The 21,564-nt window shown below is 42.3% G+C and overlaps 1 protein-coding gene across 2 annotated transcripts in view; it reads right to left on the bottom strand.

Moving 5' to 3' along the window:
* Window positions 1–2,718: 2,718 nt before the first annotated feature.
* LOC130282789 (oocyte zinc finger protein XlCOF6-like) overlaps window positions 2,719–21,564 on the bottom strand; it is an 88,719-nt gene continuing 69,873 nt past the window's right edge. Inside the window, exons 1-7 of one of the 2 annotated variants that reach the window (XM_056531521.1) lie at window positions 16,172–16,475; window positions 14,284–14,419; window positions 12,636–12,821; window positions 12,429–12,552; window positions 12,264–12,355; window positions 12,051–12,162; window positions 2,719–7,357 (exon numbers count right to left, since the gene is read on the bottom strand). In XM_056531521.1, the coding sequence (XP_056387496.1) occupies window positions 5,781–7,357; window positions 12,051–12,162; window positions 12,264–12,355; window positions 12,429–12,552; window positions 12,636–12,821; window positions 14,284–14,358 (2,166 nt within the window). In that variant the 5' untranslated portion in view covers window positions 14,359–14,419; window positions 16,172–16,475 and the 3' untranslated portion in view covers window positions 2,719–5,780. Of the gene's footprint in view, window positions 7,358–12,050; window positions 12,163–12,263; window positions 12,356–12,428; window positions 12,553–12,635; window positions 12,822–14,283; window positions 14,420–16,171; window positions 16,476–21,564 lie in introns of those variants that run through there. The other variant, XM_056531522.1, reaches the window with a different exon arrangement.

A 21,564-nucleotide genomic window follows, 5' to 3' on the forward strand; every position in this document is an offset into this window, starting at 1 on the left:
CATCCAGCCCCCTTTCACCCCCTTTAGTTTTGAGTACTCACCTCCGCTCGGCGCTGGTCCGGTCCTGCAGGGCTGTCCGGAAAGGAGGTGGTCCGGTGGCATAGTGGTTCCGGGCTGCTATCTTCACTGGGGGCGCCTCTTCTCCGTGCTTCCGGCCCGGAATAGAGGCGTTGCCTTGACAATAACGCAGAAGTACGTTGGCAATGAATGCACCTCTGCGTCGTTGTCAAGGCAGCGTGACTATTCTGAGGCCGGGCCCGAAGCGCTTAGAAGAGGCCTCCCCGGTGAAGATAGCAGCCCGGAACCACTATGCCACCGGACCACCTCCTCTCCGGACAGCCCTGCAGGACCGGACCAGCGCCGAGCGGAGGTGAGTACTCAGAACTAAAGGGGGGTGAGAGGGGGCTGGATGATGTCGAAGGCTGCAGTGGTCTTCAACCTGCGGACCTCCGGAGGTTTCAAAACTACAACTCCCAGCAAGCCCGGACAGCCGATGGCTGCCCGGGCTTGCTGGGAGTTGTAGTTTTGAAACCTCTGGAGGTCCGCAGGTTGAAGACCACTGCGGGTGGGGGAGTTCACTCGAGTATAAGCCGAGGGGGGTGTTTTCAGCACGAAAAATCGTGCTGAAAAACTCGGCTTATACTCGAGTATATACGGTAGCCACACATCCACAATTTGTATTTTGATCTACTTGCTTCTCAGCATTTTCTCAGCTTCACTTGCTTCTCAGTATAGAGAATATGCCTGCACCAGCCCCTGTGGCTTCTTGGCAAGTGTGATATTGATTGTATGCACTGCATTTTAATGGCATATAATGGCATACTTTTTGCTCTATGGACTTTATGTTCTCCTAAAGAAAAATGCGCCCGTACTGAACCCAATATACTGGGTTTTAGTGGAGGTAAACAGGTCCAAAAAAATAAAAATAAATAAAAAGGGGGTTACCTACATCAATAGGTGTAGTACTTGCAGATTTATGTCCCTTTATTCTTCCATTTCTGTTGCTCTGCTGTGCGTAATGGAGGTTCAGTGAGTCGTCTCCCAGCCTCCAGCACAGCAGCGCAATAGGAATAGAAGAATAAAAGGACATAACGCTGCAAGTACTACACCTAATGATGTAAGTAACCCCTCTTTTTAGACCTGTTCCCCCGCACTATAACCCAGTATATTGGGTTTAGTGTGGATAAACAGGCTGTCAGTTTCTCTTTAAATGGGTACTCCAGCCCTAATACATCTTATCCCCTATCCAAAGGATAGGGGATAAGATGTATGATCCCGGGGGTCCCACCGCTGGGGACCCCCGCAATCTGTCATTCCGCACCCACCTTTGTGAGCTCTCCGCATTGCTGGAGGCTCCAAGTGTGAAGCGTGACGACCACGGGGCCAGAGTATAGTGAGCCTCCAGCGCTGCGGAGAGCTCACAAAGGTGGATTGGGTTAGGAATGACAGGTCTCCAGCGGCGGGACCCCCACAGTAGTAGTAACGCTGATTGATAAAGTTCCCTTGCTTTTCCGTTAATCAGAGAGTACCACCATTTTGATAAATCTCATAAGAGATGGTGTCATAAGAAAACTTATGGACTGGTACCACACCCAGGTGTTGTTGAATCCATTGTGGTGAGCGATTTAATCCTGCCTTTGCTGTGAAGTGACACACTGCCCCAACTGCAATGTGATGATCTGGGGAGCCACTGAATACGACAGTAGGTTACCCCTAGTAGTGATATGAGAGAAAACAGCTCAGCAATATGTGCTGGACATCCTGTAGCTACATATTGCTTCTCATGGCAGGGGTTCTAAATGGCATTTAACAGCAAGGGTTTTGCCAGATTGCAACACTCCCTTGCCCTGCCCAGTTGCCAATAAATCATTCTTGGGACCATCTTTAGCAACTTACGAGAGGTTAGGATCTACAAAACCAGCCGCATCATCTGTGAGTCAATCTACCACAGGATGCCATATGGAACCTATACGCATCCAGTCCCAACTATCTCATCTTGTATCCAGGTTAGAGGCAGCACAACAGGCAACCAGAGTCTCCTTTCAATTGTAGCATTTTCCCTAATAAACATATCCTTCCACTCCAATATTATAATCACATACATATATAAACACTACATTTACACATAAAATATCCTGGTGCGTTATTTAGTCAATAAGTGTATAATGTATTTATTTGTGTTATGACCTCTTGCACATATAGCCCGGAGGTATGTGCATTTTTAGCAAAAAAAATTAAACTAAGTTGTCTGTATACAGTAGGGGTGTGAATCGCCAAGAATTTGGCGATTCGGTTCGAATCGCGATACCAGTGTGGCGATTCGATATATCCCGATATATCGCGATACCGTCTAGGAGACGATACATCGCGATATATCGCCCACCTGGGAGCATTCATAGATCCCAATAGACGCCGCTGTCAGCTTTGACAGCGGCGATCTAGTACTCCGGTGCGCACTTTTCTCATGTTATCCCGTCCGGGCTGCAAAATAAAAGAAAACACACTCTCTTACCTGCCAACGAGCCCGCGGAGCTCCGGTACAGGTGTTGGGTCCCCGGGCTGTATTCTTCTTACTTCCTGTTAGTCCGGCACGTCACATGGAGCTTCAGCCTATCACCAGCGGAGGCGGGACATCGCTGCGGCTGGTGATAGGCTGAAGCTCCATGTGACGTGCCGGACTAACAGGAAGTAAGAAGAATACAGCCCGGGGACCGAACACCTGTACCGGAGCTCCGGGGGCTCGTTGGCAGGTAAGATAAAGTGCGTTTTATTTTGCAGCCTGGATAGGATAAAATGAGAAAAGTGCGCACCGGATACTCCTTTAATAGCCAGCTGCGGCGATTGCCGCATGCTGGCTATTAGCGGCGGCCCCCGGCTACTGAAATCAGCCGGGGGTCGCATAGTACGGAGTGGGCACGAGTCGGAGCCCGCTCCATAGCCGTGTCAGATCCGGCCTGCCCGGCTCCACAAATGTGGAACTTTTATCTCCTGATGCCCAGGACATGACATGCTGTTCCGGGCGTCCGCAGATAAAAATTCCACATCCCTAAAAGAATCGATTCAAAAATATTTTGAATCGATTCTGTATCGGCAAATGAAAAATCGCGATTATCGCGAGAATCGATTTTTTCTTACATCCCTAGTATACAGCATTTCTTTTTCACATGCTCAGTTACAGAGCACGTATATTTTTTTTTATGCGTATTTGGTGACTACTAAAATTCAGAAAGATTAAATGTTTTGCACTTCTGTATTTTCCATAGCTTAAAAGGGGTACTCCGGTGGAAAACTTTATATATTTTTTTTTTTGTACATCAACTGGTGCCAGAAAGTTAAACAGATTTGTAACTTACTGCTATTAAAAAATCTTAATCCTTCCAGTACTTAACTGCTGTATAATACAGAGAAAGTTCTTTTATTTTTTTTATTTCTTTTCTGTCTGTCCACAGTGCTCTCTGCTGACACCTCTGTCCATGTCAGGAACTGTCCAGAGCAGGCGAGGTTTGCTATGGGGAATTGTTCCTGCTCTGGACAGTTCCTGACATGGACAGAGGTGTCAGCAGAGAGCACTGTGGTCAGACAGAAAAGAACTCCAGAAATAAACAATGTTGAGTTTTGATATAGTGACACCCACAGTCACTCTGATGTAGTTAACCCTTGGTGGAAATATCGTATAATACCACAAACACTCGGAGAGACACCAATTGGGTTTAGAAATGCAATAAAATCAATTTTACTTGAAATAAACAATAAATATACTACATACAGATTTTACAGAAAATGAAAATGATTTAAAAAATATATATATAAATGTTTTCCACCGGAGTACCCCTTTAAATAGTGTTAATGTTTTTGTAGCACTATACAGGTTATAATCACATCAGTCTCTGTCCCGGGCAGGGCTCAAAATCTAAGTCCCATATCTTTCATACACACGGCAGGGGAGGTTTCATAAGGTGCCTGAAGGGAAACCATACACAGAAAAAAAAAATTCATGTAGATTTTGACCCATGTCAGATCTGATCCAGGAATCCAATGCTGCAATGCAATAGTAATAATGATTGAACAACCTACTATTTAGCATGGTTTTAGAAGCTCAGTGGCAACAAAGTGTGACAAAAAAAAATAATGTAAAATATATACTTTATTGAAAAATGTAATAAAAACAGCTATCAATATCTGGATAAATAAGGAACTATGATGTAGACCAAGCAATAACAGAGGAGCGTTGCATTCTCATTAATATTATCCTGCGAGCCCTTATGTTTATATTGCACAAATCTTCCCAATAAATATCTAGAGATACCAAGTTCCTAAACAGTAATTATAACAGAGACAGCACAGTATTACAATACTCAAATAATGAATGCCTGTCCTGGACTATATATCTCTTGAAGGGTCAATGCTAGAGGGACCTCGTTCATTTTGTCCTATGTGCAGTGTCTGCCACAAAGCATCTGTGCCTGTGTTGTGCAGTGACGCTAGCACAGATGCTGTTCGACATTGCAGCCCCCAGTAGAAGTATTTATTAATTTAAAAAAATACAGAACTATGACACTAACAAAATAGTATTTACATTTATGTTAAAATGTTATGACAAATATAATAATAAAAATAAATTTCATGACACTTTTCCTTTAATAGAAAGTGCATACAGATATTATAAGGTGCCTGGGTGCTTACCCATCTGAGCGCTCCTCTGTACCCCTACACCATTTCGTTACCACTTTCTCAAGGGGCTACTGTTACAATTACTGTTTAGGAATTTGGAATCTCTAGCCTCTTCAGGACACAGGGCATACCTGTACGCCCTGCGCCCGCTATGATGTGGGGTCACGAGCTGACCTTGCGTCATAGCGGGTCGGACCAGACGGCTATCAACAGCCGGGACCTGTGTCTATTGCCGGACATAACAGATTGCGGTGATGCCCGGCATTAACCCTTTACACGCATTGATCAAAGTAAACCGTTCCCGGCAGCTCAGTCGGGCTGTTCGGCACCGCCACAGTGAAATTGCAGCGTCCCGAACAGCTGAAAGGACAGTGGGAAGGGGTCCCTACCTGCCTCCTCGCCGTCCGATCAGTGATCTGCTGCTCTATGCCTGCTTAGCAGGCTGGAGCAGCAAAGCGCTGATAACACTGATCAATACTATGCTATGGCATAGCATTGAACAGTGTATGCAAACAGAAGATTGCATGTATTATTCCCATGGGGACAAAAAAATGGTTTAAAAAAAGTTTTAAAAAAAAGTGTTAATAAATGTGAATTGACCCCTTCCCTAATAAAAGTTTGAATCACCCCCCTTTTTCCATAAAAAAAAAAGATAAACATATGTGGTATCGCCGCATGCGTAAATGTCCAAAATATAAAAATATAACGTTAAACTGCACGATCAAATTGGTAGCGCATAAAACAAGCCCTCATATAGGTCTGTAGGTGGAAAACTGGAAGCGTTAGGATTTTTAGTGTGTGTAGAAGTGAGAAGGAAAAAAAGAGAGCGCAAAAATGTCCTTAAGGGGCTAGATATATTTATTGGGAAGATTTGTGCAATTTAAACATGAGTGCTGCCAGGATATTATTGAGAATGCAACGCTCCTCTGTTATTGTTCTACATCAAAGATCCTTATTTATCCAGATTTTGAGAGCTGTTTTTATTACATTTTTAATAAAGCATATATTTTACATTTATTCAAGCGGTGTGGACATTATAGGTAGGTAGAATAAGTTAAGTTTTTTAAATTTTTACAGCACCGGAGCACTCCTTTAAGAGTAAAGGTTTGCTACCGTAATGTCATTGAAACTATATTACTGTGAGTTGCCTGATGTTTAACTAGATTCTTCTTTTGTTTGAAACGTCTCCCACATTCAGTACACTGAAATGGCTGCTCACCAGTGTGGATTCTGAAATGTGTCACAAGGTTTGATTTATTTGTAAAACATCGACCACATTCCGAACAGGAAAAGGGCTTTTCCCCTGTGTGTACCCTCCGGTGTTTAGCAAGATTTGAGCTAGCTGCAAAACATTTCCCACACTCCGTACATGTAACAGGGTTCTTGATTCTATGAAATAGCTGATGTTGGAAAAGAGCAGATTTCTCTGTGAAACATTCTCCACATTCTGTACAAAGAAAGGATTTCTCATTTGAGTGGATTTTTTGATGCCTAGCAAGATCTGACTTTAGTTTGAAACATTTACCGCAGTCAGAACATGGAAATGGTTTATAATCGGTGTGGGTTCTCCAGTGTCGTAAGAGACCCGATTTGTTGGTGAAAGTTTTGTCACATTCTGAACAAGGGAACATCTGACCAGTGTGACTCATCTTGTGTTCATAAAGAGTAGATTTGTGGCTGAAAGTTTTATCACATTCAGAACATGAAAATGGACGTTCTCCAGTGTGCATTCTCTGATGTTCTGTAAGACTTGACCTTTTTGAGAATCCCTTACCGCATTCAGAACAGGAGAAAAGCTTCTCCCCAGTGTGCCTTCGGCGATGGTCAACAAGGTTTGATCGTTGTCGGAAACGTTTTCCACACTCTACACATGAAAATGGTTTCTCACCAGTGTGGATTCTTTGATGGCTAATGAATGTTGACTTAAAGGTAAAGCATTTTCCACATTCAGAACATGAATACGGTTTGCTCCCTGTGTGGTTCCTCTGATGCTCAACAAGTCCTGATTTATAGGCAAAGCACTTCCCACAATCAAGACACTTAAATGGCTTCACTCCTGTGTGAATTCTCTGATGCTCCACAAGGGCTGATTTATGTGTAAAGGATTTCCCGCACTCCAAACATGGGAATGGCTTCTCCCCAGTGTGGATCCTCTGATGCTGATTTAGCGTTGATTTATGTGAAAAACATTTCCCACAGTATGAACATGAAAATGGCTTTTCTCCTGTATGTATTCTCTGATGTTCAGTCAGAGACGATTTTACTGAGAAAGATTTACCACAGTCAGGGCAATTAAATGGCTTTAGCCCCTCATGAGTTTTCTTGTGTTCAGCCAGCGTCCACCTTCGTGTAAAACACTTCCCGCATTGGAGACATGAGAATGGCTTCTCTCCTGTATGAATCTTCTGGTGATCAGCAAGAGATGATTTATGGGAAAAACGTTTCCCACAATCCAAACATGAAAATGTTTTATCTTCCTTAGATGAAATGTGCGTTTCAAGCTCTGGTTTACCAGAAGAATATCCTCCTTGTTCAGTGGAAGTTCTTTGTTCCTGGTAAAGTACAAGATGTAGATTTGGGCTAGCATACTTTTCAGGTGGGATATGTTGTACAATGTCTTTTTCTCCTATTTCACAACTATTATGTAAATCTGAACATACATCGGGGATGTCCCTGCTGTTTCCATCTGTAGGACACAAGCAAGAATAAAGTACATGTTAATAGATGCACCTGTTTTACAATGTAATAAACTTTGGTAGACAGTCATATTGCTCAGTTGTCACTTAAAAAGTAAAGTATAAACAATTTTAACTTCTTTTCAAATCCAAAAAAGAAATATGTGTATATAATGTAGGCAGTAACAGTGCAAGGTGTGGAACTGCCCTTGTTTAGTTACTTACTGGAGGGAAGTACTATTGCTTATTTGCACAGTATATGGGATTATCCTACCATTGGAGCCTAAACCATGCTTGTTAGGTCTTATAGGATGTGGGACAAATCGCTCAGGGGTCGAACTGGGGATTTTGCATATTTTATATCAGGCCAGAAAAGTACTCATAGTTCAGTACTGGATAAGAGCCAATCCTCCTACTGTAGCTGATCTAACTGCTTGGGTCTCACTCACTTTTTGATTCGAGAAGGATATTTATAAGAACTAAAAGGCTACGCCTAAATTCCATATGGTATGGGGCTCCTAGGTGCATGCTTACAGATTGGGCTTAGACAGTTCATAAGGGACTCTCTTTTCATTTATTAAGTCGGGCCTGTGGGAGGGAAGGGGGGTTCTCTTGGTACACAGATGTTTCACTCTTGTGTTCAGTATTGTATGATGTCTTACCATATGTTGCAGTTATTTCTTCCCTGAAACTTTTTCTTCTAAATGTAGTTATGTGCCAAATTGTAACTTTTTACCCCGTGTTATGTGATACCTGGGGCACTATTATCTGCCAGGCTACTGTTCATTTTCAAGGTTGACGCATATGGCCTTGGGGGAGATTTATCAAAACCTGCGTAGAGGAGGAGTGGTGGAGTTGCCCATAGCAACCAATCAGATCGCTTCTTTCATTTACAAAAGGTCTCATTTACAAAGAAGCAATCTGATTGGTTGCCATGGACAACTACACCACTCTTCCTCTACACAGGTTTTGAATCTCCCCCTTGGACTATGTTTATGGTGGGTGAGTGCTGTTGTTGGGGAGGTGAGGAGGGTGTTTCTATTTGTGTGTGTTTATAATTGCTAAAACTCATTGCCAAAAAAGATCTGATTTAAAAAAAGTGTAATCCTAAAAGTAGTTTTCAGTCATGGGCAAAACAACAGCAGAAAAGGTGTGTGTATAAAAACAAAATAAAAACATGCTGGTCACTGAGAGCTTAAAGGACCCCCTAGAAAAACCCCACAACCAGCCAGCACTGTCTTACAAAGCTCACATAAAGGAAACAAGTCCTTCCATCATTTATGGATGACAGCTGTCATAGTTAAAACCTATCTTGTAGCAATAGAAAAAGTTGCAGTGTAGCCTAACTAACACGCAATGACCTAGTAACCACTACAAATTCTGAATGTAAGGTTTTTCCCTTCACATTACAGGATATGGTTGCCAAGAAAATGTAATTCATTAGATCAGGTCACCTACTTCCATTGCTCTATGATCCAGTTCTGATGATCACAAGTCCATTGTAGGTGTAAAGAGGCCATTATGAGCATTCGTTCAGTCTGTGGCTACTCTGCAAGATCAAATGTACCACATGTTTTACACCTATCATAGGCAGCATTAAAGGGGTTTTATAGAACTTAAATTGTCTATCAGGTGACCCCTACCAAACAGCTGGTTGAGGTGGCCACATCCGCATTATTGTTTCCCAGGCATGCTGTGTAGCAGCTGACCCTCACCAATCGGCTGACTAAAGGGGGCTGTGTATCCTTCACTGTTTTTCTATACTTTTTGTGTGCTGCCAGGTACGGGACAGAGCAGCAATACTAAGCACAACTTCAAGAGCTAACTGATCACTCTCTGTCTAACATATTTTATTGATTACTATGAAAAAAACTTCAAAATGCCAAAATAAGGGGTCCAGGTTATTCTACTTGAAGAATTATGTACAATGGCCATATTAAAAGTTTCTAGAATGTTATGTGACCAAACAACAGCAATTTTGGACTTTTTTTTTTCTTTTTTTATATTTATGCCGGTTGCTGTACAGGATAATAATGATCCTGTACAGAAACCAGCGTAAATTTGATATTGCTGCATGGGTAACTGTCTGAACTATTAAAATAAAATGTTAATGATTTACTAACATTTAATTTTAATAGTTCAGACAATTAGCCATGTATAGCAATAGGAAAAGGGGAGCTAATTTTTATTGGGGGAGCAGTTTATTTACATTTTATTTGTTTTTATACTTTACACTTTTTAAATAGCACTCCTATACACATGGGGGTATTTTCAGACTGCAGAGAATTGCACCAGACCCATGTCTGTAGTACAGACTCTAGGATGCAAATGCTCAGCATGTGTATAGCAGTGTATCTGTACTACATACACACTGTTTTACCCATGCGGGTATGTGCAGAGCATTGCATCCTTGTGTCTGTACTACAGACACAAGGGTGCAATGCTCTGCATATACCCCTGTGTGTATATCGGTGTGTAGTGCACACCGCTTTACCCATGCGGGTATGTGCAGAGCATTGCATCCTTGTGTCTGTAGTACAGATAGAAGGGTGGAATGCTCTGCACATACCCCCATGGGTAAAGCGGTGTGCACTGCACACCGATATACAAACAGGGGTATATGCAGAGCATTGCACCCTTGTGTCTGTAGTACAGATAGAAGGGTGGAATGCTCTGCACATACGGGTAAAGCGGTGTGCACTGCACACCGATATACACACAGGGGTATATGCAGAGCATTGCACCCTTGTGTCTGTAGTACAGACACAAGGGTGCAATGCTCTGCACATACCCCCATGTGTATAGTAGTGTAAGTGTGTACTACATGCACACTGCTATACACATGGTAGTATGTGCAGAGCATTGCATCCTAGTGTCTGTACTACAGACACAAGGGTGCAATGTTCTGCATATACCCATATGTGTATAGCAGTGTGTGCAGAGCATTACACCCCTGTGTCTGTAGTACAGACACTAGGATGCAATGCTCTGCACATACTACCATGTGTATAGCAGTGTGCATGTAGTACACACTTACACTACTATACACATGGGGGTATGCGCAGAGCATTGCATCCTAGTGGATGACACTAGGGTGCAAAGCTCTACAGATACCCCCCATATGTGTGTCAATATGCAATAACTGCATTAAACTGCAGGAAACTGTCCTACCAGCGGCAGTAGTATGGAGTCCTCCACGGCAGGCTGAGGAGGCATAATACAGAGCGTCCACAAGCGGCGGGGGAGGGGAGGAGAACAGAGCAGCAGCAGCACGCAATTGGCGAGCAGTGGGTAGTGGAGGGTGGGTAAGGGGACTTAACTAAAAACATAACAGAGGCTGCAGTGGTGCGGACTAGCGTGTGACCGCGCGGACACAGCACCGTTATGACAGCTGGCGACCGGCCCGCCGCCTCTTGACAAAGCTACTTTGTAGCGAAACATGTTGAGGGGGGCAGAGTAGGGAATTTTAATCAGGGATAGTGCTGTTGCCTAAGGAAGCAATTGGATGTGATCTGCAGACACATCCAGCTAATACTTGTTAGCAAGATAGAGCACAGTGGCAGAGCTCTTATATTGACAAATCAATGAAAGCACAATAAAAGGGCATACAGCACTATCAGTTTTTAACTGTGTGGAAACTAATAAAGCTTATGGGAAATAATAAAATAGGTATATGGGAAGTCAGGATATTTTTGGATTTCCATAAAGGGAATCTATTGGAAAAATTAACAAAGTTAACCCTCCATATACTGGTCTTGACCAGTTATGGTGAATAACAAGAAAGATTTGACTTTGGTAGCTCAGAGGAGCTGATCAGGACACCGCTCCAATAAGCCATGGCAGACTGGGGCAATGGAGCGCCGATAACAATGATCAATGCTGTGCTATAGCATATCTAAAAGAGTGGGGACTAAATAAAGTGTAAAAACGTTAAAAAATAAAAGTTAACAAATGTGAATTAACCCCTAATAATAGTATGAATCACCCACTTTTCCTATTCCTATTTAAAAAAAATAATAAAATTATGTAAAAAAAATATATATATATATAAAAATAAACATGAGGTATGAGGTAACATGAGAACCGCATGGTCAAGGGTGTACAGGTAAAAAAATCCCAAAGTCCAGAATTGTGTATTTTTGGTCCGTTTATATACCAGAAAAAAATTGAATAAAAAGCAATCAAAAAAAGAACCATTAAAAGAAAAATGGTACCAATAAAAAAAATACAGACATTGGCGCAAAAAAATTGCTCTGATACAGCCCAGTATAAAGAAAAATAAAAAAGAGTTATATGGGGTCAGAAGAGGATAATGTTAAACATACTTATTTTCGTACAAAAAGTTATATTTTTTTTAAGTAAAGAAATAAAACTAAAAAACCTATAGAATCTGCATATCATTTTAATCATATGGACCTAGAGAATAAAGATAACGTGTCATTTTTGCTGAAAAGTGCACTGCATAGAAATAAAAGCCCTCAAAATATGGCATTTATTTTTGTATTTTGCTCCAAAAATATTTTTTGGGTGGCAAAATGGTGATGTTACTGCAAACCAAAATTGGTGCCACAAAAAACAAGCCCTCACATGGGTCTGTAGGTGAAAAATTGAAAACTTTGTGGCTTTTATAAGGTGAGCACAGCTTGAAATCTGCAGCACCAAATATCGGCAGGATACTGTACGTGTGAATAAGTTATCACTCACCTGGGGCGACATCTGTAAGATATTCCTCCAATTTGAACTGCTGCCCACCCCAGTCATACACCTCTTGCTCTTCCGCTATAATCTCAGATTTAATAACAACCGGGAAATCATTCTAAATATCCAAGAACAAAAGTTTTAGACAGGAGAAAGGAAAATGGACATGGGAAATGATCAGTCTATACAAATCATAAGGTAAAGATTAGTTCCACCTACATGATCATCCTGTGAAACACTGTGGTTTTCAGCTGGTGAAGTCTGCAATGAGCAGGAACATCTCTCTGGTGTATTTCTGTTATTAGACCTGTCTGTACAAAACAGTGACTGAATATATGGGTTATATAGATTTTATCTGAAGACTTGTATAGTTACCATTCTTACCTAACAAGGTCAAAGTTTGGGGATTTTCCATGATGACCTCCTTGTACAGATCCTTGTGTCCTTCTAAATACTTCCACTCCTCCATAGAGAAACAGACAATGATGTCCTCATATCTTATAGGAACCTGAAACACAAAGATAAGGTCTTCATCCAGTCCCTTCCCATGGTGTTACCAAATAACGTTAAGCCAGTCTAAGCAACACCCACCTCTCCAGTTAGAAGATGAATGATCTGGTTGGTGAGGTCCAGGATCTTTTGATCATTACTCCTCTCATGTAGCAGAAAGAAAGGTGATGGTACCATGGTGGGACCCTGAGTCTTGCCTATTCTTTCTAAGACCTGATGGCAACTGGGAGTATTGTGATGACCAAACTTCTTTAAAGGTCCATAGTCCTATGGAAAGTGGTAGAAAACAACAGTTATATACTGCATATTTTCCAATATGGTTTGTGCTGCAGGGGTGTGAAAATGTAACAAAAAACTACTTGTCCACTGGACTAAAACGAAGCAAAATCTACTTGTCAGGGCCAATTTTCACTTTTACATTCTCGTTTTTTTCCTCCTCGCCCTATAACAGCCATAACTACCTACTATAATTATACCTTTTAATTTTTCAATAACATATTCTCCGAACCAAAAAAAATAAAAAAATTTATATATAATATAATATATATATATATAAAATAAGTGAAGTGAAATTGAAAAAGTAAAAGATAATTTAGCAAATTTGGTGGTTTTCTTTTCTACGCCATTTACCTTGTGATTGAGATAACATGTTGTTTTGGTACTTTAGGCCGGCCTGATTACAGCAATACCAGATTTGTACACTTTCTGTCATGTTTTACAAATTTTAAAAAACTTTCCGTATACCAGGCTGTATGAGGGCTTATTTTTTGCGCCATAATCTGTTTTTTGTATCGGTACCATTATGGTATTGATCTGACTATTTAATCGCTTTTTAACTCCTTCTCTTCTTCTTTCTGGGATATTATAAAAATAGCAATTCTGTTTTTTTTTACATTTACGTCATTTACCATATGGGATACATAATGTTATACTTTAATAGTTCGTACAATTACGCATGCAGCGATACTAAGTATGTTTCTTTTTATTATGTTTACATGTTTTTATATAGGAAAAGGGGGTGATTTGAACTTTTAACATAGAAGGGATTAATTACTGTGTGTCTTTTAAACTTTTATAAAAATATTATTATTATTTTTTTTTATACACTTTATTAGACTTTTAGGAGGAATCATTAGATTCCTCATACAGATAAATAGAGTTCTTTTGAACTCTATTGATCTGTGTGCTCTGTGACCCATTGATAGAGCCTAGTCCAGCCAGACTCTATCAATGACAGAGCCACGGGACAGCAGGGAACAGAGGTAAGCCCTCTGGCTACCTCTATAGTGGATCTCCCCACCCCCCCACCCCCACCCCGATCGCGCTGCGGAGGGGGGCGATCCACCCCATTAGCCCGCCAGGGAGCATTCACATGTGCCTTTAGATGCCGTTGTCATCTTTGACAGCGGCAATCTAAAGGGTTAATAGCCAGCCGCGGCAATCACTGCATGCTGGCTATTAGCGGCAGCCCCCCGGCTACTGAGAGCAGCCGGGGGCTGCAGAGTATGGAGCGGGCAGGAGTCGGGAGCCCGCTCCATACAGACTGCTGAGCGCCGCCGTGCTTGTCAGGTCCGGCCCTGCTTGCCCGAAGCCAAAAATTCACCTGCCTAGCGGCCTGAGCTGCATGTCCCAGGTGTCGGGCGATAGGAATTCCACATCCCTGGTGCTGATAAACATCCTTCTTTTATTAGACATAAATTCAATCATGCATCACTCCAGAATTCATTACCTCTCCAGTCAACAGATAGATGATCTCCAGTGTCAGACTTAATATCTTTTCATCCATCCTGACTTGATTGGTCATGGAATGAATTCAAGTTCTTATAGACCCATAACACAGGCCATGAGGAGCCGATCCGATCCTTCTGTTGTATTAAGAAATTTATGTTATTATTCACCTCTGCCCAATAAATGCAATGTAAAGATAAATATATGCTCTTTAAGTAATGGTTATCATCTTTTAGCAGTCAAGCGACGCAAGAAGGGCTGATATGTGAAGCAAATGAGTGAGATTGAATGAAATGAAATATGAATGATGTCCATTGAGAAATCTCAAGAGCTAATTTGACAGCATTGGTGGCCAGTCAATAGTTATCAACGACCAATGTTTGAAAATAAATACGAACAATGGTTCACACCAGATAATCAGTCAGGTTGGATTCATTTTCCAGTGGTTGGTTTAAAACACAAGTACATGGCATGATCAGCTAAATTTGGTGATCTTTTGCTACTGTGCACAAGCCCACTGTGATTTCCTTTAAGTGTAGGTCCACATGTAGCTCATCTGTGGTGCATTTCACACTGCGGATGAGCCAACGTCACAAAAGAGAGCTCCCTGTTGTGGCTTGGTAGCTCGCATAGATGGATTTCGAGCCAACACACAGAGCTACCCAGACACAGCAGAGAGCCCGCTTATCCGCAGCATGAAATATGCTGTGGATGCGTTGTGTGTGACCCAGCCCTAAGGGGTCTATTCACCCTCCGTCCTGCGCGTATTTGATGCGCAATATTTGAAGCTGCAGATTTTATGCTGCACTCTATCGTAAACGAATTGAAAACATTTCAGATCTGCAGCTTCAAATCCTGCGCATCGAATATACTGTACGTGTGAAAACACCCTTAGGGCTGGGTCACACACAACGCATCCACAGCATATGTCATGCTGCGGATAATCGGGCTCTCTGCTGTGTCTGGGTAGCTCTGTGTGTTGGCTCGAAATCCATTTAGGCGAAATCCATCTAGCTCCCGACTACTGCAGAAGGAGGGAAGGAGCTCATCATGCTCCTGAAGAAACACCCCCAGCCTCCAAGATGACTGCAATATTAGACCCATCATTTATACACATTGGGGGAGTTTTATGAAAACTTGTGTAGAGGAAGAGTGGTGTAGTTGCCCATAGCAATCAGATTTCTTTCTTTCCTCTACACAGGTTTTCATAAATCTCCCCCATTCTCTCTGCGGCCCCCTGCCATTCGTGTCGGAACAGGCAGGTGCAGAAGCAGTGGAATCAAGCGCTTAAGCAGCCCAGAAGCCTCTAGGACAGTGGTCTTCAACCTGCGGACCTCCAGATGTTGCAAAACTACAACTCCCAGCATGTCCGGACAGCCAACGGCTGTCCGGTCATGCTGGGAGTTGTAGTTTTGCAACATCTGGAGGTCCGCAGGTTGAAGACCATTGCTCTAGGATGTGTGGTGACGATGTTGCCTTAGATCCTAAGGCAGTGTTTCCCAACCAGGGTGCCTCCAGCTGTTGCAAAACTACAGTTGTAGTTTTGCAACAGCTGGAGGTACCACGGTTAGGGAACACTGTCCTATGATGCTCCTGGTGGCTGGAGCAGTGAGCGCAGAGTAAGAAGTAATACAACTACATAGGATAACTTCATAGGCAGACAAACACGACTTTTACACTGTTCAAATATGATTTATCATTTGGTCCAAGTACAAGACGTAAAACAAATGGAATTTGCAGCAAAAACATATCCCTAAGCGAATGCTCCGAACAGGGAGTGTACGTGTATGAGGGCAGCATATATGGGTGAGGAATGGATGTATTTCAAAGGACAACACACGAGCCAGATACAATTATAACTTCCGCTTATAAGAATTACTAGAAATTACCTCTTTCAGGAGACACTAAGGTCCTACATCTGATCATGTGACAGGAAACCAAGGGACAGCGCGCAGAATCACGTGACTGCACCACTGCCGCACCATACCAGCTGAGGCCCCAACAAAATGGCGGCGCTCTCTTTCTTAGGCGTTACCGTGAGAGTCTCTCACTGAATTTATGCAGCGTGAAGCAGGAGAGCAGAGGACAGTGTAGCCTTACGTGTCTCCTCCACAGCCTTCTCTTGCTGTCAGCTGCAAGGACCTGCGCTGGAGCGTGACGTCGGGGTACCACGTGACCACCTATCATCGGCTGAAATGTGGGGAAAACTGGGGAGATTTATCAACACCTTTGCAGAGAAAGAGTGATGCAGTTGCCCATAGCAACTAATCAGATTGCTTTTATTTTTCAGAGACCTTTTTTTTTTTTATTTTTTTTTTTTATTAAAGAAGTGATCTGGTTGGTTGCTGTGGGAAACTGCTCCACTTTTCTGCTGCACAGATTTTGATAAATCTCCCCGAATGTGCGTGATTGTAGGTCAGTATTTCCCAACCTGGGTGCCTCCAGCTGTTGCAGACTACAACTCCCAGCATGCTGGGAAAGTCAAAGGATGTCTGGGCATCCTGAAATTTGTAGTTCTGCAACATCTGGAGGGACCCTGGTTGGGAAACATTGCTGTAGTGGAACAAGACATTTCTACATAGTGCACCTTAGACCATGTTCACATGGAGGAATTTCCACAGTGGAAACATCTGCTGCAGAAATCCTGATTCCTTCCGCTGCAGAAATCCTGATTCTGTCCGTCGTGGAAATCCTGATTCCGTCCGTCGCGGAAATCCTGATTCCGTCCGCCGCAGAAATCCTGATTCTGTCAGTCGCGGAAATCCTGATTCCGTCCGCCGCAGAAATCCTGATTCTGTCTGCCGCGGAAATCCTGATTCTGTCTGCCGCGGAAATCCTGATTCCGTCCGCCGCAGAAATCCTGATTCCTGCCTCTGGACAGGTCATTTCCGATTGGTCCATTTTCTGCTGGCACATGCTGTTTGCAGTATGTCTGCCTGTGTTTTCTGGGTGGACATTCCCCAAATATTTTGCTGTGTAAAATATTTAGCCTTAAAGGGGTACTCCGATGAAAACCTTTTTTCTTTTAAATCAACCGGTGGCAGAAAGTTAAACATATTTGTAAATTACTTCTATTAAAAAATCTTAATCCTTCCTGTACTTATTAGCTGCTGAATACTACAGAGGAAATTCTTTTCTTTTTGGAATGCTCTCTGATGACATCACGAGCACAGTTCTCTCTGCTGACGTTATTATAATAATAAAGCTTTATTTATTGTTGTCCTTAGTGGGATTTGAACCCAAGTCTCCAGCTTTGCAAGGGAGCAGTGCTAACCACTGAGCCACCATGCTGCCCTTAGCATTGTGTTCGTGATGTCATCATTGTTCCAAAAAGAAAGGAATTTCCTCTGTAGCATTCAGCAGCTAATAAGTATTGGAAGGATTAAGATTTAATAGAAGTAATTTACAAATATGTTTAACTTTCTGCCACCAGTTGATTTAAAAGAAAAAAGGTTTTCACCGGAGTACCCCTTTAAGTAGGCTCACCCGTGCTGTGTTTTGCTGTGTATTTTCCTACCCATTAGGGTTTGTTCCGACACGGTGTATACCCAGCGTATTTCACGCTGCGCAAAATTTATGGCAGCAGCGGAAAATACGCTGCGTATTCCTTGCTCACTGTACACACAGGGCTTTCCGGCGGCAGCACTATGTGTGCAGTGAGTTTTGGAGGCGGAGCCGCGTGTCACAGTCACGCCGGCACACGGCCCCGCCTCTAAAACTCACTGCACACATAGGGCTGACGCCGGAAAGCCCTGTGTGTATAGAGAGCAAGGAATACGCAGCGTATTTCCCGCTGCTGCCGTAAATTTTGCGCAGCGTGAAATACGCTGCGTATACGCTGTGTGGGTACTGCAGGCGCGACCACCAATGGAGGAAAATTTACCCCAGAATGAATGGCGAGCACTACACGTGTGCATCCAGCGCTACATTCTATGGGATATTTATCAATACCTGTGCAGAGTAAAGGTTGCCCAGTTGCCCATAGCAACCAATTAGATTACTTCTTTCATTTTTCAAAGGCCTTGTTCAAAATGAAAGAAGCAATCTGATTGGTTGCTATGGGCAACTGCACCACTCTTCCTCTACACTGGTTTTGATGAATTTCCCCCTCTGTCTTTGTGGGGCTCCTGAGCATTTTCAAAATTAACGCTTTGTACTCCATTCATTCCAGGAACAATTTTGTACCTGTTCACAAGATCAGTGAGAAAGGGAGAACAGGGGCTGAGTGGTCTAACCCACAGCGATCAGCTTCTAGTATTCTAATCCTGTGGATAGGGAATAACTTGTGCAAATGGGAATACCCCTTTTAAAGGGGTACTCCGGCACTTAGACATCTTATCCCCTATCCAAAGGATAGGGGATAAGATGCCTGATAGCGGGGGTCCCTTGTGATCTTGCACACCGCACCCCGTTTATAATCAGTACCCGGAGCGCGTTCGCTCTGGATCTGATTACCGGCGACCACAGGGTCGGCGGCGCGTGACGTCACGCCTCCACCCCCGTGTGACGTCTGTCACGCCCCCTCCCATAGGCTTGCATTGAGGGGCGGAGCGTGACGTCACACACTGCCGGCCCTGTGGTCGCCGGTAATCAGACCCGGAGCGAACACGCTTCGGGGACTGATTATAAACGGGGTGCTGCGTGCAAAATCACCAGGGTCCCCAGCGGCGGGACTCCCGCTATCAGGCATCTTATCCCCTATCCTTTGGATAGGGGATAAGATGTCTAAGCGCCGGAGTACCCCTTTAAACCTGAATGTTGTGGAATTTCAGGATTCCTAAAATCTGATATCAATACTAGAAGTTGTGACTAAAATCTATGTGATGCAGATCTACGACTTCACGCATTTCAATTACGCATCAATAAACTTCAGGATGCCGCTTCACTCCATTAAAATGGGGCCAATTTTCATCCAAAAACTATGATAAGAGTCAAATATGTGACAGAAAAATGAGCCTACCCTTAGAAATTCTTACATATTTTAAGGCATATTTTCTTTTTGTTATTGAAAAAATACACTGTGTACACACAACCTGTCTGCCCCTGGTAGAGACTGGCTTATAGAGCTTTGTAGCCTAGTCCTAATAACATATAATTTGTAATTACTGGATCAAGAACCTGAAAAGTTATCCCTTAGGCGATGTTCACATGGACGAAAATGTCTGCTCAGAAAGTACGGGTGAACATTCTGCATATTTGCTTTATTTGGCGGCACTAGGACCACTCAAAAGTGCGCAGTCTTTTTAGACTGCTACACATTTCCTTGCAAAATCTGCAGAAACATCGAAATGTTTTCTGCAGACTCTGGAACAGTGCAGCAAAATTCCATTGAAATCATTGGGACTCTGCTGCGGCGGAATATTTCACGGAATTCCAACAGATGATGTGAACTGTGGTCGTTACATAAAAGAAATCCAAAAAGAAAATAATTTCCTTTGTAGTATACAGCCGCTAATAAGTACTGGAAGGATTAAGATCACGGCGCAAAAAATGAGCCCTCATACCGCCCTGGATGTGGAAAAATAAAAAAGTTATAGGGGTCAGAAGATGACATTTTTAAACGTATAAATTTTCCTGCATGTAGTTATGATTTTTTTCCAGAAGTACGACCAAATCAAACCTATATAAGTAGGGTATAATTTTAACCGTATGGACCTACAGAATAATGATAAGGTGTAATTTTTACCGAAATATGCACTGCGTAGAAACGGAAGCCCCAAAAGTTAAAAAATTGCGTTTTTTTCTTCGATTTTGTCGCACAATGATTTTTTTTTCCGTTTCGCCGTGCATTTTTGGGTAAAATGACTAATGTCACTGCAAAGTGGAATTGGCGATGCAAAAAATAAGCCATAATATGGATTTTTAGGTGGAAAATTTAAAGGGTTATGATTTTTAAAAGGTAAGGAGGAAAAAACGAAAGTGCAAAAACTGAAAAACCCTGAGTCCCTTAAGGGGTTAAGGACTCAGCCCATTTTAACCTTAAAGTTAAACTGTCACCCGTTCACTCACAGTAAACCGAAACACCAGGTTATAGTGTGCCCCCTGACGAAGCCATCTGTTGCGAAAACGCGTTTGGGGTAGGAGGTGAGAGGTGCTCCAGGAGTGCACTGGTCATGTATTGTACATTGTTTGCATGATGCCCTGAATATATTCTTTACTGTGTGTGTTCCTGCATTCTATCACTTTGGTTAATACAGTACTGCTAGTACTGTCTGCTGTTACAGATAGCATCATATGTCTCTTGTGATTTTCGCTCAGGCATGATATTCGCCCATGCGATTTTTTAATCCAGCCCTTTATATAGAGCATGGTTTATGCCCCTTCCAGGCATTTTTCTTTAGCATTTTCGTTTTTCCTCTTTCTCTTCTAAAAATCATAACTCGTTCAATTTAGCACCTACAGACCCATAAAATGGCTTGTTTTTTGCATCACTAATTGTACTTTGTAATAACATCACATTTTATGACATTCTTCAGAGAAACAAAAAAAAACTTATTTGTGGGGTGAAATAATAAAAAAAAACACGCCATTTTGCAACTTCTGTAGGGCTTCAGTTTCTATGCAGTGCACTTTTTGGTAAAAATTACACCTTATCTTTATTCTGTAGGTCCAAACGGTTACAAAGATTCCCAATTTATGTAGCTATTATTTTAACTACTTAAATAAGTATTTATGCACCAAAATAAGTATGTTTAAAATTGTAATCTTCTGACCCCTATAACTTTGTTTTTCTGCATACGGAGCTATATAAGGGCTAATTTTTTCTGTGGTCTGCAGTTTTTAGCGGTACCATTTTTGTTTTAATGGGACTTTTTGATCGCTTTTTATACATTTTTATGGTATATGAAGTGAGCAAAATGCACAATTTTGGACTTTGGTATTTTTTTACGTATACGACCGTGCGGTTTAGATAACCTTATACAGTACTTTAATAGTTCGGACATTAACGCACAAGGCGGTATCACATATGATTATTTTTTATTACATTATTTTATTTAAAAAGTGGAAATGGGGGGTGATTCAAATTTTTATTAGGGGAGGGGCTTATTCACATTAACTTTTTTTTTTTATACACTTTTTTTCTCATGGGGGCTATAACATGCAATCTTTCGATTGCATACACTGTTCAATGCTATGCCATAGCATAGCATTGATCAGTGTTATCGGTGCTCTGCTGCTCCAGCCTACATGGCTCTCTGGGAGCAGCAGAGGACCAATCGGACGGCGAGAAGGCATGTAAGGGCCCTTCCACCGTCTTCTCAGCTGATCGGGACATCACTAT

The sequence above is a fragment of the Hyla sarda genome, chromosome 7 (assembly GCF_029499605.1).
Source record: "Hyla sarda isolate aHylSar1 chromosome 7, aHylSar1.hap1, whole genome shotgun sequence".
NCBI lineage: Eukaryota > Metazoa > Chordata > Amphibia > Anura > Hylidae > Hyla > Hyla sarda.